At 40.7% G+C, this 19,721-nt stretch overlaps 1 protein-coding gene across 1 annotated transcript in view; it reads left to right on the plus strand.

Moving 5' to 3' along the window:
* The window catches only part of LOC131224308 (uncharacterized), a 44,155-nt gene extending 26,272 nt beyond the window's left edge, over positions 1-17,883 (plus strand). The window contains exon 3 of the mRNA XM_058219830.1: positions 17,695-17,883. Within this exon, the coding sequence (XP_058075813.1) occupies positions 17,695-17,883 (189 nt within the window). The remainder of the gene's footprint in view (positions 1-17,694) is intronic.
* Positions 17,884-19,721: the final 1,838 nt, after the last annotated feature.

The following is a 19,721-nucleotide window of genomic DNA, read 5'->3' on the forward strand; positions in this document are numbered from 1 at the left end:
TCACACAAGGGCCTCATACACATCAATGGGACACATCGCATGTGCCTAATATATATCACGATGAGCCTCACTCATGGGCTACATATGCATCAATTGGGCCTCGCTCATGGACCTCATATACATCACAATGGGCCACAATACATGGGCCTTATTGTTGAGGGTCAAATATTGCATATTAGACCCCAATTATTACCTAATTTTATGAATATGATAATGCTTAATGTCTTATTTTAATCCTATTCGTATTGTAAGGTTGCTTTAGGAGCCTGGACTGAAAAAGGGTATTAAAAGTATGAATTTATTGCTCATAAATCACCAAGGCAAGGGACAGACTCCAAGGGACCGAGATCAAAGAATTTACACGCTAAAAATCTGAGAAAATCAGGCTACTCACATTAAATGAGCACGAAAATCGTCCAGAATGCAAGATCACGGGGTTCCCATCATTCGTTCGGTTTGAAACTTTATGTCTGGCCTAAGGACCATAAATTAATTATACATGTCAAATTTCAGCCATTGGATCCTTGTGAAAGTGGCCCAATGGATAGAGCAGCCAATAAATCATCAATCTGGGGCCCACCGGATATCTAGATATGCTTCAATTTTGGTCTCAACCCCTTAAATAGAGTGGCACAATGTATGGACAGATTAGATCTTCCAAGAAATGTCACAAGTGGACCCCACTTGCAAGTGCACCACATCACTCGTGTGCACCAGATGTGAATCGCACTAGCCAGACCGGTCAACAGACCGCTAACCCAAGAGATTTGGAAATCGTTCTTCCTCCCACCGCGCAACAGGAATAGAGACTTGCGGTTGGATCTTGTGGGCCACCATCGTGGCCCAGACAATAAATCCGGACCAGCTATTAAAATCCCAAGGTCTGTATGAGCAAGACCTAGGTGACCAAATTCCAAGAGACATTGAGGATGGATTCCCAACCATTCAAATGCAGGACAGACGGCCATAAGATTAAACAGGTGGGCTGCATCAAAATCAATCCAAAATCATCTATTTCTGACCAGAACTTCGAGTCGCATCCAATGAACGGAGTGGATTTCTCTTCCAGAGCTGATCAGGGGCCCACCGATCATCACAGTGTAGGTCTGTTAGCAGGCCCTGCGTCCGTGAAAACTGGCCATGGTGGACCATTGTGTGATCTTGGCTGTGATCAGTTTGGCGATCTGGACCGTCCATCTTGTAGGCCATCCAAAATCGCCCAAAGAGATGTGTTTTGGATGTTAAGAGAACTACGGGATCTGTGTTATCGGGCTTTCATGCAAAGTAGTGTGAGTTGCTGCGTAAACAGAGAACGCATGCTGCCTTCTCTAGCCGACCTCAAAGCTCCTATAGAGAGAGAGAGAGAGAGAGAGAGAGAGAGAGAGAGAGAGAGAGAGAGAGAGCAGGAAAGTGAGCAAGGTGTGGAGATCTGACGAGAGTGAGAGGAGCATAGGGCTGGCCATATGCTAGAGTCCTTCTCCTCTTTGTTTTTAATTTCAGTTTATGAATTTTTCCTAAGAGATTTTAGTCTAACCATGTCCGTGATTAGCTAAACCACTTAGCTAGTGCTAAGAGGTGAAGCTTGTGGCATGATGGGTAGTGTTTTACGGGTTTGATTCATGCTTAGACTGAATTGATGTTGATTCTGGTTTGATTATAAGGAATGCCTATAGTTTTTAATAGTTTGTTGTGACTGAAATTACAATAGATTACAATGGCTATAAGTATTCCCTTTCCATTATTTTGATTGTGATGTTAGGAATCCTTGTTGTTCACCATTGCCCCTTGGACATGGCTGGATGATGGAATCCTTCCTAATATTCATACATCTTTCTGATTGGTTGTGGATTGGTTTAATTCTGTTGTTTACTTTGCCCCATGGATATGGTTTTGTGATGGAATCAACTCTAATCCTAGTACCTCTCATCTCTTGAAAACTAGATCAAAGGAAGTTTAGATTGAGTTTTAGTGATACATCTTCTAACTAGATGAAGATGGGACTCAAAGTCCAAGTTAAGTTCATGAATCAATCGTAGATCTCCCTGATATCTACACGTGGATCCTCTGAATCCCTAGTTTCCTACCTTTGAATTTTACAAGTTTTAGATTGATACTTTCACTATTATTCCCTCATGTTCCTCTGATTTATATTACATCTTCGTCTAGTTTTATTTCTAGTTACTTTCATATTACATACAAGGTTCAGTCCCTGTGGATTCAACCTCAGTCACATCGAGATTATTACTATTTCATTACTATTTCACAACCCTACACTTGGGTGTGAACAAGTTTTTGGCGCCGTTGCTAGGGATTGACAGTTACATTTTCTGAGATTAATTAGTTTTAGAATTAGGTTAAGATTAGTTTTTTTTTTCCTAATTATTAGGTTAGGATTTTTCTATTTGATTTTTAGAAACTAACCTAATTTTCCTGTTTTGTAGGATTCTGAGATAGATCTTCTAAATTGGTAATTTCTTTCTAATTTCTCTATTTTTTTTTTTTTTTTGAATTAAGGTTTTATTTTTAGAAACTTTCTAAATTTAAAAACTAACTATCTTTCTATTTTAGGTTTAGAACTTTCCTAGTTTATTTTAAAAAATTTTCCTTTTCTTTTAGGAATTTTTCTCTTTTAGAAACTAGTTTACTTTCTATTTTAAGATCTCTTGCTCTTTCTAAACTTTCTATCTTTAGAAACTAACTCAGTTTGTTTTATTTTGCAAGTTTTTAACTTAAGAACTTCGAATTTAGTAACTTATTTTCAACTATTTTCTCTTTCTTTCTAGATTTCTATTTCCTTTCTTTCTCTTAGGTTTAGGTTTAGAATCTGAATTGAGGGCTGCAAGTGCTTCATGCCCAAGCGGGTTCGTGATAACACTCAACGTCTCTTAACTGAAGGAGGATTGGTTAATGGGTTGACTATCCATCACAGGACTAGACACTACTCGAGATCCCCAGAGTTAATTGACGTGATGGTTGTAAACCAACATCTTCTATCCCCCCCCCCCCCCAACCTAGGGTGGAGAACATCCAGGATGAGAATGAGGTGCATCAAGCACCCCCACTTCGTACTCTACAAGATTATTTACAACAGGCGGGGGTGAGCACGCCCTCATGCATGGTTTTTTCAGAAAATATGGGACACATGAATATCATGTCAGGGGTGATCTAACTCCTTCCAAAATTTCATGGGCTTGAATATGAAAATCCGTATCTACACTTGAAAGAGTTTGATGAAATCATTACCACTTTATACTTTCCTAACGTGTCTAAGGACACAATTAGGCTGAAACTCTTTCCCTTTACTTTGAAAGAGAAAGCTAAGACGTGGTTACATTCACTACGTCCCCGATTTATTGGCACATGGAATGACATGACAAGGGAGTTCATAAAGAATTTTTTTTCATATTATAAAACGAAAACCCTTAGAAAATCAATCATGAACTTCGCCCAAAAGGAGGATGAAACATTCTTCCAATGTCGGGAAAGGTTTAAGGATCTTGTCAGTTCATGCCCACAACACGGTTTTGAAATGTGGCGCATTAAACACTTTTTCTATGATGGACTGACATCTTCCATGTACCAATTGGTTGAGATGATGTGCCATAGGGAATTTATGAATAAAAATGTCGATGATGTATGGGATTACTCGGATAGACTTGCTGAAAATGCACAATCATGGGACACATACCCAAAATCGAGTACCACTTTTAGACCCACTCAATCAAAGGAAAGGGGCAGAGTATACCTGCTGAAAGAGGATGATGATATCAATGTTAAAGTGATTAATCTTATAAAGAAATTTGAGGCCATGGAATCAAGGAAGGATAAGGGTAAGGAAGTTATTTGCGGTATTTGTGCCTGTAACAGCCACACAACTGAAAATTGTCCAACTATATCTGCCTTTCAAGAGGTACTGACTGAGCAATCCAATGTCATAAATAATTACCAAAGACCTTTCAATGGACGCACCTCTAATACGTACAATCCTAGTTGGAGAAATCATATAAACTTTAGTTGGAGGAATGGACAAATTGCTACCCCTCAAGGTTTCTTCAATCAAATTTCAAATTAAGTGAAACCTTAAGAGGATCCAGTTCTAAAACACATTCAAAACCAAAAGCTATTCAACCAAGATATCAGATCAGCAATAGGATCACTTACATCATCCATTCAAAGGATAGAGTCACACATAATGATTGGGGGAAATGGGATGCTTCCTGCTCAACCTCTCCCCAATCCCAAATCGCAATATGAGATAAGTGATCCAAGCTCTTCAGATTAGATGGAGCAGGCTAAATCTATCACCACTCTTAGGAGTGGGAAGACCATTGACAAAATTATTTTGGTCAGCGTTAAAAAGCCTAAGGATCTGGAAGAGGATAATAATGATAGACCTAATATTGCTCAACAAGAATTAGAACCGGAACTTGAAGAAAAGTCAGTTGCTTCATTTCCTCAACGGTTGGTTGCACCAAAATCTCTCTTTAACTCTCAAGATATTCTAGAGGTGTTGAAACAAGTGAAGGTCAATATTCCTCGACTTAATGTCGTAAAACAAATACCTTCATATGCCAAATTTCTGAAAGACTATGTACGACGAAAAGATGGAAAAATATTCAAAAGAAAATCTTCTTGACTGAGAAAGTGAGTGCCATCCTGAAACAAGATATGCTGTAGAAATTCAAAGATCCCGGTAGCCCAACCATATCATGTGTAATCGAGAATTATCAAATTGCACATGCACTTCTTGACTTAGGCACAAGCGTAAATCTGATTCCTTACTCGATGTACAAACAGTTAGGTTTGGGTGAATTAAAACCCACCTCAACCATATTACAACTTGCTGATCGCTCAGTTCGTGTACTGAGATAGGTAATCGAGGATGTGTTGGTCAAGGTTGACAAATTCTACTACCCAGTAGATTTTATCGTCCTAGATACAGAACCCATTAGTAACATTAGCATTCAGATTCCCGTCATTCTTGGTCGCCCCTTCCTTACCACTTTAAACGCAATCATCAATTGTACGAATGGAGTCATGAGTATGTCTTTCAGGAATATGACATTAGAGTTATATATCTTTGTCAATATTGACAGATGGTTCGAGGATGATGACGATTTCCACGACATTAACATGATTGACTCTTTGGTGGAAGATAAATCGCTTCTAACTTTATCCTTTGACCCTCTAGAGATGTGACTGGCCCACTCCCATGATTTTAATAATGACATGATTAAGGAGATGGGTGTCATGCTTAATATTATACCAGTACTTGAAGTTAATCGGTGGAGACCACAATTTGAAGAGTTGCCCCAAATTGATGCAATGCCTCTACCGTCTAACCTCAAAGCACCAAAGCTTGACCTAAAACCTTTACCCTCTGATTTGGAATATGAATTTTTAGGTCAAGATGCGACATACTAGGTGGTGATTTCTTCTCACCTTGAGTAGCAACAAGAGAGTATGCTCATTTCTACTCTCAGAAAAGATAAAGGAGTTATTGCACATATCATCACAGATCTCGATAGGATGAATGAACTCCTTTCAACTGAATGTTTTGACTCTTTAGATAATTGCTTAACACACTTTACAGATTCAAATGATCTCATGATATAAGAAATAGTGGATGCCTCGCAAGACAATACCTCGGTAGTTATCACGGATCGAGAGAACCCTTATTCTGAAGTACCTCCTCCCCTAGATCGTAAATGTTTACCATTAAAAGAAGAGAAGCTAAAATTGAACCAAAGAGTGAAACTTCAGCATATGTTGAGATTACACCACCTACTATGAATTTTTCTGAATATCATCTAGTTGTAGTCTCTGATTCATCATGGTGTACTAACTTTGAAATTTTTTCTGCCATAGGTGAATTGTATATACTTTGGACACTTCAGAAGATTAAAAGGAAACTTTATGCCAAGGTCCATCATTTTCTCTGGACATTCATGCTCCAGGACATCCAAGCCTACTGTAAAAAGGGCTTCTGGATGATCATGTTGAGAAACCTTCTGAGAAATTTACCAAGATACTAGCCGAAGGAAAAACCTGGATGCATGACTGAGTAGATTTCCCGTGCTTTCACAGTTGAGGATTAGGATTAGCTGCTTTCATAGAACTAGGGTAGTTTGCTTTATGTTGTTCTAGGTTAGTCGATTTTATGTCATTAGGTTAGTTTACTTTCTACATTGTTTTAAGATAGTTTGCTTTCGTTGATTTCACTCTTGTGATGACCCACTCTCACGCTTATATCTTGGGAAAGCCTCTTGAGTCTTTCATCCAGGTACTATATGTCCATCACTCCTGTTTTACTATCGTTGTCCCATGTGCATTGCCTGCTATTTCTTTTACATTGAGGATAATGTAGATTTTAGGTTGGGAGTAGACGATTAGGTCACCTAATCAGTGTTTCCTCAGTCTTGAGCAAAAATTATGAAAAAAATTATGAAAAATTTTAAATTTTTTCTTGAGATTATTGTGACTTCGAAGTGATTTTGACGGCCATTGTTGATTTACAATTATAAGATACAGAGTGTCGGGGATTTACGTCTCCTGGATTTAGCTATTTGATAGATTCCACAATTGAGTTCGAATTATCAATCCATGATTAAAAGTTTTAAACATTAATTGAATCATGATTTCACATGTCACATCTCGCTTACACATTGAGGTTTCAGTTTGATATTAAAGGATTAACTTGGTAATCACTAAGCATGAAAGGAACCAATGAACGGTCTTCACCCTAGGTTTGCTCCCTATAAGTGAAAGATCGATTCCCCAAGGTTGACATTCGGAAATGGTTGGACGAATGGTCTTCACCATAGGTCTGCTCCCCATGGGTGAGGATTTGATTACCCTCCTTGGCGTTATTTTTAATGAAAAAATCAAAGTAGTATAATGAAAGGATGATCTGTGAAGCACATTTTGGTTTAGGATTTGGTTGTCCTAAATGCTCTTGTTGGTTATCAATGATATCATGAAATAGAGAAGTGAATCTTAATGATGATAAGCTGAGATTACACTATACACCCATGGAACTCAATGTTTAGAATTATTTTTTTTAATTGATGGATTAATTCTTCGAACTTGATTCTGAAGTCTACCATGTGCCTGAATATAGGAGAATGTAATGCCCAACATTCATGAATCTTAGACTTCAAGTATCTGGATTGTTTTCAAAACTCACTCGAGTTTATAGAAATTGTCCTGTAATTCTTAAATTATTTTTTGCATACTTTGCTCAGGACTAGCAAAATGCTGATAGAGAGTTGTGTTTAGGGTCAAATATTACATATTAGACCTTAATTATTACCTAATTTTATAAACATGATAATGCTTAGCATCTTATTTTAATCATGTTCATGTTAAAAGGTGACTTTAGGAGCTTGGACTGAAAAAGGGTACTAAAAGCATGGATTTAATGCTTATAAATCACCAAGGTAAGGGATGGACTCCAGGGGACCAAGATCGAAGAATTTACGTGCCAGAGATTCGAGAAAATCAGGCCACTCACATTAAACGGGCCCGAAAATCGTCCAGAATGCAAGATCACAGGGTTCCCATCATCTATTCGGCTCGAAACTTTATATCTGGCCTGAGGACCATAAATTAACCATACACGTTGAATTTTAACCATTGTATCCTTATGAAAGTGGCGCAACGGACAGATCAGCCCATAAATCATCAATCTGGGGCCCACCTGATATCTGGATATGTTTCAATTTTGGTTCAACCCCTTAAATGGAGTGACACAATGTATGGATGGATTAGATCTTCCAAGAAATGTCACAACTGGACCCCACTTTCAAGTTCATCACATCACTCGCGTGCACCAGATGTGCACCGCACTAGCCAGACCGGTCAATAGACCGCTGACCGAAGTGATTTGGAAATCCTTCTTCGTCCCGCCGCACAACAAGAACAGAGACTTGCGGTTGGATCTTGTGGGCCACCATCGTGGCCCAGAAAACTAATATGGACCGTCCATTAAAATCCCAAGGTCCGTCTGAGCAAGACCTAGGTGATCAAATTCCAAGAGACAGCGAGGATGGATTTCCAACCATTCAAAAGCAGGACGGACGACCATAAGATTACTCAGGTGGGCTGCATTAAAAGCAATCCAAAATCATCCATTTCTGACCAGAACTTCGAGGCGCATCCAATGAATGGAGTTGATTTCTTTTCCAGAGCTTATCAGGGGCCCACTGATCATCACAGTGTAGGTCCATTTGCAGGCCTTGCGTCCATGAAAACTGGCCACGGTGGGCCATTGTACGATCTTGTTTGTGATAGGTTGGATGATCCGGACCATCCATCTTGTATGCCATCCAAAACCGTCCAAAGAGATGTGTTTTGGATGTTAAGAGAACTATGGGATCTGTGTTATCAGGATTTCATGCAAAGTAGTGCGAGTTGCTGCATAAACAGAGAACGCATGGTACCTTCTCTAGCCGACCTCAAAGCTCTTATAAAGAGAGAGAGAGAGAGAGAGAGAGAGAGAGAGAGAGGGACAGCAGGGACGTGGGTAGGAACGCGCGCAAGGTGTGGAGATCTGACGAGAGTGAGAGGAGCATAGGGCTGGCCATCTGCTAGAGTTCTTCTCTTCTCTTTATTTTTTAATTTCAATTTATGAATTTTTCTTAAGAGATTTTAGTCTAATCATGTCCGTGATTAGCTAAACCTCTTGGCTAAGGCCAAGAGGTGAAGCTTGTGGCGTGATGGGTAGTGTTCTACGGGTTTGATTCATGCTTAGACTGAATTGATGTTGATTCTGGTTTGATCATAAGGAATGCTTCTAGTTTTTAATGGTTTGTTGTGACTGAAATTACAATAGATCTATAATGGCTTTAAGTATTCCCTTTTCATTATTTTGATTGTGATGTTAAGAAGCCTTATTGTTCACCATTGCCCCTTGGACATGGTTGGATGGTGGAATCCTTCCTAACATTCATACATCTTTCTAATTGGTTGTGGATTGGTTTAATTCTGGTGTTTACTTTGCCCCATAGACATGGTTTTGTGATGGAATCAACCCTAATCCTCGTACCTCTCATCTCTTGAAAACTGGATCAAAGGAAGTTCAGATTGAATTTTAGTGATATATCTTCCAACTGGATGAAGATGGGACTCAAAGTCCAAGTTGAGTTCATGAATTAAGTGTAGATCTCCCTGATCTCTACAAATGGATCCTCTAGATCCCTAGTTTCCTACCTTTGAATTTTACAAGTCTTAGATTAATACTTTCACCATTATTCCCTCATATTCCTCTAATTTAGATTACATCTTCGTCTAGTTCTATTTCCGGTTACTTTCTGATTATGTACAAGGTTCAATCCCTGTGGAATCGACCTCGATCTCACCGAGATTATTACTACATCACAACCTTATACTTGGGGTGTGAACACTCATATACATCAAATGGGCCGCAATATATGGGCTTCATATAGATCAAATGGGCCACAACAATGTGCCTTATATACATTAAGTGGGTTGCAATACATGTGCCTCATGTACATCAAGTGGGCCGCAACGCATGGGCCTCATATACATTACAATGAGCTGCATCACATGGGCTTCATATACAACATGTCGGGTCTCACTCATGGGCCACATGTATAACACGTCGGGCCTCACTCATGGGCCACATGTACAACATGTCGGGCCTCACTCATGGGCCACATACACAACACGTCGGGCCTCACTCATGGGCCACATATACAACACATCGGGCCTCACTCATGGGCCACATGTACATCATAATGGGCTTCTCACACGGGCCTAATATGCATCACAATTGGGGGGGGGGGGGGGGGTCCACGGGCTGGACGGCGCGGATAAAACACTTATGTCATGCGAGGGGCCACATGGATGGTCGGTGTGATTATACAACACATTAAAAGGTGCGCCGCATAAGTGGATGACATAGATGAAACACATACATCATGGTGGGCCCTGCGATTAAACGGTAGCTGGGCCCATCATTCTTGGCCGGACGGTGTGGATGAAACATATCTATCAAGGGGGGCCCGACAGATGGACGACGTGGACATAAAATACATACATCATGGTACGCCCCATGCAACTCACCGTCCAGCAATGGACGGTGTGGATATGGAATATATAAATCACGGTGCGCCCCACACCACACCGTCTAGATGGACGGTGTGGATTCAAAACATCTACATCATGTGGTGGGGTCCACGTCCCCAAACGGACGAATGATTTGGATATAAAAGACACATATCAAGGTGGGTACCACCTCCACATGTGCAACACGTGTGGAGTGGGTCCCACGGAACTTGCTGACGTAATTTAACAGCTATATAGCTGCACGGTACACCAGCCAATCTACATGCATCAGGTGGGTTCCATGTGGGGCCCACCAGATATACATATATATGTGTTATATATATATTATATTATCTTATTTACTTTTTTTTTTTGAGATACAGCGTCTAGGCCTGCCAAATCAGACCGGGGCCCACCCAGAAATGATCTTGGAAAAATGGATGGATGGTGAAGATATAATACATCATTAAGGTGGATCCCACCATCCACGAGGCTAGATGGTGTCGACAGGAACATTCATCAAGGTGGGTCCCACATCCAGGCCTGCTAGACGGTGGGACACCACCCACACATACTTCAGAGGGTTCCCACCGTCTCATCTGGACGGTGGGATGAAATAGACATATCATGGTGGTCCATCACCGTCCTAAAGATCTAGATGGTGTGGACAAAACACATACATCACATAGGGGTCCCACCGTCAAGGGTCTGGACGGTGTAAATACAATACATATAGCACGTGGGTCCCACGTGGTGGCCCACCATGGATTGGATTAATATGATATTTGTATTCTCCTATGTCCAAGCCTACAGGTAGGCTAGACGGTTGCCAGTGGCTGGCTTGATCAGATTGGTGGGCCCACATCACCAAGTGATCTCTCCAAAGTGGACGGCTGGTGTGGAAGCACCATACATCAAGGTGGGGTCCACATGAGAGTCACCCACCAACTAGAATCAAGCTGATATATTGTGTTTTTCCTCCATCAGCGCCAGCTGGTGAGACTGAAGATGGGCCGCCTGGCCCATGGTCTGGGTGAACAAATGATGGATGGTGAGGATATCGACCACATACATCAAGAAAGGGTCCACCAGGTGGGGTCGATGCAGCTGGGGATCATGTCGATATTTGTGTTTTCCCCACCATCCAGACGGTCCAGCTGGACGGTTTGGATCGTCCATACATGTACTGATTAGGTAGGCCATCTTGTATAGAGAGAGAGAGAGAGAGAGAGAGAGAGAGAGAGAATCGAGTGATGGAGGGCTCCACCATAATGAGCCCTCCTATGATTACAATACACACATCAAAATGGGTCCAAATAGGATCCATACCATCAATCGATAGGCCCCACTTGGCCCATCATTAAAACACAAATCTAACCTATAAAATGCCCACCATTCGATCTTCTTGGTCCGATGGAATGCCAAACTCCTTGGCTCTCTCTTTGATGGAAGATGATGAAGTATGGGTTACTAGGATGGGAGATTGGGTGATATGGAGTGGACCTCACTTGGCTTATTTTCTCTCCTTAGTTACTTGGAAATGGTGGAGAATGGAGTGAAATGAGAGACGAGTAGGGTTGTGTAAGAAGGATGGGATGAGAGGAATGGGTAGTGTAAGAGAGGGATGGGTGTGTGTAAGAGAGAGTTTACTTATGAGCGGTGAGGTAGCATGGGGTATGGGTTTCTTGTCTGTGTGCGTAAGAAAGGGATGGGAGAGGCAAGGGTTGTGGACTTGAATAGTACTTGATTGATTGATGTGATGGGTTGTAGAGATTCTCTAAGAATTCGCAATGCGCGACGTTTCTTCAAAATATACGCGGGCCCACATCTCTTGCCTGGGTAACATATCGGTGCGCAAGATGTGGCATTAGAACCGCGGCGACGGCACGGTCACAATGGTACAAGTTTCTAGTCGAGCCGACTCAAAATCACAAGATACAACTTAAGGTCGCGTGTAAATGCTGATGGGTTACCGGAATTCAACTGGCAGGGTCGCGGGAGTATATGGAATGGAACGGACTAGGATACGGGCCTTACACGTAGTGTTTGCTTTGGACAAGTTTATGTCCTACTTGATACAATCCAAGATCATTATATTCACTGACCATGTAGCACTGAAGTACCATTTTTTTTAAAGAAGGATGTTAATCCCTGCTTGTTAAGATAGATTCTTCTACTTAAAGAGTTCGACTTAGAAATCCGAGATAAGAAACAAGTGGAGAACGTAGTGGGTGATCATCTCTCTCAGCTTGTTCTATCAGATTCCATAGAGACAACACCTCTTAATGGCATGTTCCTCGATGAACAACTTTTTCAAGTCTCCCAATTACCTTGGTATGCTGATATTTTTAATTATCTTACCATAGGTAGATTTCTTACTCATTGGACTATGCAAGATAAGAAGAAATTCTATGTCAAGGTACACATGTTCTTCTAGGATGATCCACACCTTTTTAAATATTGCCCAGATCAAATCATTAGGAGATGTGTGCCTGATAATGAACAACAAAGTATCATCTCCTTTTACCATTCTCACACATGTGGGCCACTTTTTGGCTAAGAAGACCATAGTAAAATTTTTATAATGCTGCTTTTATTATCCCACTATGTTCAAGGACACATGAAATTTGCAAAGCATGTGAGTGTTGTCAAAAAATTGGAAGGACTATCCTGTAGAAATATGATGCCACTGAACTTCATTCTCATTGTTGAAGCATTTGATTGCTGGGGCGTTGATTTCATGGGACCATTCCCTAAATCATTTAGAAATATTTATATTTTACTCATTGTTGATTATGTCTCTAAGTGGGTCGAGGCAATTTCACGTCGAAATAATGACCATCGCATGATCATTATGTTCTTAAAGGAAAAAATCTTATCCCGGTTCGGAACATCTTAAGTCATTATAAGTGATAGAGGAACTCACTTTTCCAATTGACCATTCGAAGCATTGATGAAGAAATGCGACATTTCATATAAAGTGAGTACCCCCTATCACCCTCAAATAAGCGGCCAAGTGAAATATCAAATAGGGACATAAAATAAATTCATGAGAAAATGATTAAACTAGATCATAAGGATTGGTCACTTCGACTAACCGATGCATTGCGGGCCTACCATATAACATACAAAACCCCTATTAGTATATCATCCTTTAGATTTGTCCATGGGAAGGCTTGTCACTTGCTTGTGGAGTTGGAACATAAACCGTATTAGGCTATAAAGAATTTCAACTTCAATCTTGACAAAGCCGGCTCGCCATGCAAATTACAATTGAATGAACTTGAATAAATTCAAAATGTTGCTTATGAGAATTCTAGGATATACACAGACATAATGAAAGTGTTCCATGACAGGAACATTCTGTGAATTGTTTTTACTCAAATTAGAAAGTATTATTGTATAATTCTAGAATTCATTGTTTTTTTTTCAAAAAACTGAGATCTCGTTGGACCGACCCCTTTAGAGTCAAAACGGTCTATCCTCATGAGGTTGTCGAGATAGAAAACCCGATGAATGGTAACATCTTTAAAGTGAACGGTCATCGTCTTAAACCATTCATTGAGAAATTTGATTCAAAGGATAAGTCCATCCCTCTGATTAATCCTATCTATCAAGTCTGACCTTCTAGTCTAATGAGGTCCATTTATCTATTCATTACTTTCTTAGGATTAAGACTAGAATAGTAAAGTTTGTTTTAGTTTTGTTTCTGTGTAGTACTAATCTCTTTAGATGACGAAAACTTCATACCATTTTATTGATCTTCCTTAGGTACTATTTCTCTAACTCATTACTCTTTTAATTTTGTTGTCTCATTTTATGATGAATTGCATATATTTTACATTGAAGACAATGTAGATTTTAGGTTGTGGTGAGATTAAATGAACTAATTTGTATTTTCTTAGTTTTGAGCAAGATGTTTTGAACTTTTTTTGAAAATTGATATTCTATGTATTTGGATATATTTGAGTTATTATGATAAGATATAAAGTAATTTTTATTTTTTTTATTAAAAAATCTAGAGTCTAGTTAATTAGTAGATTTTTTAATAAAATTCTTCAAATGAATTAATTAATATAAAAATTTAAACATCAATTAAGTCTAGTTCACAATTCACATCAAACTTGTATTCGGTGAAGTTAACTTAAATTCCTAATTTTAGCTTGATGATTAATTAAAAGGGTTAGGACCCAAGTCTGGAGATCTTTATCTACCTTAGTATAAAAAGAAGATAATAACCAACTAAAAAATAGTTGAAATTGAAAATGACTACTTATGGTATGTGTTTTGATGAGAAATCAATGAAAAGGAAAAAAAAAAGAAAAAGAAGAAGAATAGATAGTGTAAAAGTCATCAACGTAAAATTGAAAAGCTTGAAAAATAAGTAAAGAGGAGATAGGTTTGGAATCAATAACTTGTGTTGATCTGTCCACTTTGAGGTAATGATTATGGTTAACATTATGGAATTGATGCAATCGAAGACAACTTTAATCCCATCGAACCCTCTTTGATCCCATTGAGAAAATCATGAATTTTCCAAGTTAGTTGCCGAAAAAATTCTTTGATGTCATCGAGGGATCTTCAATGCCATCAAAGGAACTTTGATGCAATCGATGGTGCGCAAGACTGCGTAAATTCAAAGTTGGTTTGTGATTTTTCTGAGGCAGTGCGAAATATGAAGTTTTAAAACTATAAATTGGGGTTCCTAGGACATCCCAAATCATCTTCTAAGGTTTGGAGAGGGAGAGAAGGCTTACGTAGAGTGTTGAAAAAGTTCTTCCACTTCAATTTCTTCATGGGTTTTAATATATCTTTTAGTTTTTCTTTTCTTTTTGAGTTAGCTATGACTAGCTAATATCTTATCTAGAGCTAAGAGGTGAAGCTCCTAGTTCTTAATGTTTAGTTTACTTTGATTCATTATCGACTACAGGCATAATGGATGCTTAGGAAAGCTAAGAATAATTTCTTATATGTTTTATAAAGGATTAATCTGTATCATAGACTCCGAGCATGACAGATGCTTTGAATTCCCTGCGATCACTACTTGGATGCATGATGAGGAAACCAATTCAATTGAAGTTCAATTATTTCTTTAATTTTATGAATGATGATTTAACTGCTCTACTATCCGGGTGGATAGGATATCACTCCAATTCTAGTTGAGTAATCCAATTGAATCAAGTAAATTAACATTAAGATATAACTATAAGTGGATCTTTAGCCCTTTAGTATTTTATCTCTAATACATTCCTTCACAATTACTCTTTAAATCAAAATTTATTAGTTAGTTTAGTTCTAGTTCTAGTTCTAGTTTTAAATCTAACGCATTTCAAAAATTACATAATTAGAAGTCCCCATGGGTATGCCCTCGATCTCACCGAGTTATTACTACATCATAGCCCTGCACTTGGGGTTCGTAAACACTCTCTCGAGGGTTTTAAATCAAGTTCACCTCTAACCTATACAAGTGTACACTCCCACTGGAGGCCTACGCAAGAAGTTGACATATGTACACTCTCATCTCGGAGGAACAAGTACACACCTGTGTCGGTGACGATCCGTAGACACCCCACCCAGGCTAACATCTAAAAGAGACAAGGACAATCAAGACCATGATCGAACCTAAGACCCTAATCCAAACCCTAACCCGAACCCAAAGCCCAAATCCGAATCCTTTGGACCTCACAATCCAACCTGAAATTCCAAACCTAATGCCCATCAGAGCTAGGTCAGCTTGGGAATGCACCCATCTGAGCTGAAAAACATAAAAAAGGACCATCGGATGAACTGGCATGCCACATGAGGCCCATACGCTTGAGCCCGGCCCGGGCGGTAGTTTGACTACCACCGGTGGTACTTCAATTACCGCCACTCGTGAAGCGCGTGTGTCCTTTGATCAACAGCTGGCCCAACATCTGAAAATTAGCTTTAACTCCCTATCCGAACATATTTACTGTTTTACCAACCCCAAGAGCCAATGGGAGTGTGCCATGTGGTGTTTCTCTCCCCTTAACCACTCATAACTTGCTACATCAACTTTTACCCCTACTAAACCCCACAATTACCATAAGACCATTAGAGAAGGCTATAAAAAGCCCTCTCTTCTTCTCATTTTAATAGAACACCTTCTCATCCCAGAGGGAGAAAGAGGAAGAAAGAGAGGAAGGGAAGAAGAGAGTGAGAGTGAGGGTGAGAGAGAGCTCCCAAGCCTCCAAGATCAGATTTCTCTAGCCATCTCTTAGCCTCCTCCTAACCTTCTCAATCCTAAGTCTAGCCTAGATTGGTCATGGTTCAGTCCTTGTTTTAACCTATTCAAGTTGAAGCCAAAGATCCATTCATCTTATACAGCATTCATCAGGACATTTATTCCCTTCTCAACCCCCCTACTCCTTTAGATTGCTAGTGAGCATATGCTCTGTGACTTGTCGTGCATCAGATCCTGTTACATTAGAAACTCTTAGTAGTCTAGTCCATTTTTTTATCTCTTCACATAAGCATCATCACATCTGCCTTCTAGACACAACGTTGGACGTATGCTCTGTGGCTTGGCTAAATCTCGGATCTTACCACATCAGAAATCCGCTTGTAGGCCTAGTCCCATCTCAACCATAGCATCCATCATCCTTTGAGATTAGTTTTCCACACTAAGTAGAGACCCCACTTTTATAGGGATAGAAAGGGTGCCTAACACCTTCCCTTTCTGTAATCAAGGTCCCTTACCTGGAATCCCAGATCGTAGACCAAGAGTCAGTTTAAAGTAAGAGAATCTTTAGATTTCTCTAAACCTTACATATTTCGCAGGTTCTAGTCGACTGCAGCATTCTAAGATTATTTGGCTAGTGGCGACTCCAACATACACAAATCAGCCTACCAATTCCCACCTATCACAAGACAAAAATATTTAAATCTGCATGGGTGTCCACAGAATGGCGACTCCACTGGGGAGTGGCTAGAACTCGCTAGCCATGACCCAACTCGAAAATGTGTGGAATTCCAATCTTAAGGGACATTCATCACTGTATTCACATATAAAAATAAAAAAAAAATCTACTAGTCTTTGGCTTACACTTGTTTAGGCATAAATTCGAATCATGACCACTCGATCCCGGGCAGTCATGACTTCTCAAGCTACTCATGAGGAAGAGCCGGCAACTCAGCTAGCTCGTGAAACATCAACACCAGCACCAGTACTGGCACTGGTGCTTGTACCTCCAACATTTCTAACAAATCATCCAGACAATGTAACCTTGAGTGAGATGGCCCAAAGTTTTCAAGCACTGCAAGAAATATTGCTTCGCCTAGTGCTAAGTGCTTCACCAAACACAAAGGCAGCATAGCCTAGTGTGCAAAATAGCTCAACCCCTCAAACGCCTTTCGCTTTCTCCCTCATTCCTCCAACAAATCCTATACTCCATCTTCCAGAGGAGTCAGCACAGCCACAACAACAACCAACAAATGGGAGCAATCCTCCCACACATCAATACTCAACACATCTTAATAATCAGGTTATAATATAGGTTCCCCCTAACGGGAATCACTGATAAGAACTGGCGGATGCCCATGAAGGGGGTCAGTTTCGAGTCCAGTTCACTCCCCCTAACGGGAGCAACATTCTGGAATTGCCAGATACCCCAGGCAGGAGTCATTTTCGAACATCATACCCTCCTCCGAAAGGGAGCGGCGTTCAATTCCAGCTACCTCCTGCCACCGGGAGTCCATCCTCTTTTTAGCAACCCCACATTCTCAGAAACTAAAGGGTCGAAGAAGTTGATCTCTATGAGGAAGAAGCAGCGCAAGCCCTACAACAAGGGGTAAGGTATCCACAACATAGCAAGTCAGAAATCGAGGAGTTACGGGAACATCTATAGATGGTGCAAAATCAATTGCAAAGGTAACAAGGAGTGGATCATCCATCCACCAAATTTACGGACCCATGTCCCATTCCAGATGCTCAGGTGCCTCCAAATTTTGAGGTACCCAAATTCAAAAGATCTGACAGTAGTGGGTGCCCCACGGCACATCTAAAAGCATTTTGTGGGGAACTTAATGCAATAGCAGGGAACGATGGAGCATTGATACGGCTCTTTCAGAAATCCCTTAAGGGAGACCTGTGGATTGGTATACATCGCTGGATAGCCATCAGATTAGGACCTAGGAAAGGCTCTCCCAGGCATTCATCGATCGATTTTCCTACAATCTGAACATGGCTCCAAGAAGGGCAGACCTAGCTACCTTTAGACAAAAAAGTGATGAATCATTGTCAGCATACGTAGGACGATGGTGTGCCATGGCGATCCGAATGAGAAACCCCATCGACAATGAAGAGCAGATATCAATGATTGTCCATTCGGCAAACCCAAACATTTCAGGATATCTAATCTCATACCCATATGTAAATTTCTCCCAGCTCATTCGAGCTGGAGAACAGGTGGAAGCCGGGATGAGAGCTGAAACCATTTCCCCATGGCCACATCAAGCCCCCTCAATCAAAAGAAATAAAGTTGAGGGAAAACCTATCGGATATGGGAATGGAAATGACACTGCTCCCATGCAACACACTACAGAGGTCAACAATATCGCCGTAAACACTCAAGGCAACCAGTACGCTCCACAACTAGAGCCACAACAAGACAGACAGTACTAGCCACAACCGAATAGGTTGTACCAACCACAACAAGCCCAACAAGGATATCAGACACAACTGCCTCAACAACAATAGCAACAACCTAAGGGAAATGGGGAAACTCCACACAGGCAGGCCATGTTGGGCAAGCACTCAGCTCGCACAAATGTACAGTCAGGTCCTGACAATGTTGATGTAAAGGTAACTCTTGACACCTCTCCAGTCGTGACTTCCACCAAATCCCCTACCACAGGGATACAATGAAACTAGTATTGTGCATATCACGAGGCTCCTGGTCATCTAACAGACCGCTGCTTCACCTTGAAACTTGCGGTCCAAGATTTGATCGAGAGCTAAAAGATTACAATCACCTCACAGGTTGGTAGTACCACTCAAGCTAACATTTTTCAGAATCTCTTGCCATCGCATCAAGCATGACCCAACACATCTGGCACCTCTACCGTCAACAACATTGAGAAAGAATGTCCCGTATATTCCTCCCCGCATCACTCCATATAGGCAATCATGTCCAAAACAACAAATCGGATATAGGAATACCGACAGACGCCTCCGCCTGGGCCACAGGTATTCCTTGAAGTGGCACTAACAGCACCCCCTCTCATCCTTGAAGTAATGCCAACAGCACGACTCCTCATCCTTGAAGCGGCACCTACAACACAACCTCCCATCTTCCAAAGGGCATCAACAACGCCCACCAGGTCGCAATCTCAGCCTCTCTCTCTCCAAGGGGCATGTCCAACGCCATCCCCAACATATTCAAACAGGTCGAATTATGAACCTCTCATTCTTTTGATAAGCCTCCCTGATCTAGCCCCGCTAACCTTGCTAACCTTACAAGGGGCACCCTCGGTCCAATCCTCAAGCTTCCTAATGCCTCACTAATTGGCACATGCCTAGAGGATCCCTCCTTCATAAAGTACACATCAAGAGGAGGGGGAAACTCCCACTGTCAAACCCCTGCAGGATTCAGTCATACTCCAGGGAAAATCATCAAGTCCACTACAAATGA

Source organism: Magnolia sinica, chromosome 13, assembly GCF_029962835.1.
Source record: "Magnolia sinica isolate HGM2019 chromosome 13, MsV1, whole genome shotgun sequence".
NCBI lineage: Eukaryota > Viridiplantae > Streptophyta > Magnoliopsida > Magnoliales > Magnoliaceae > Magnolia > Magnolia sinica.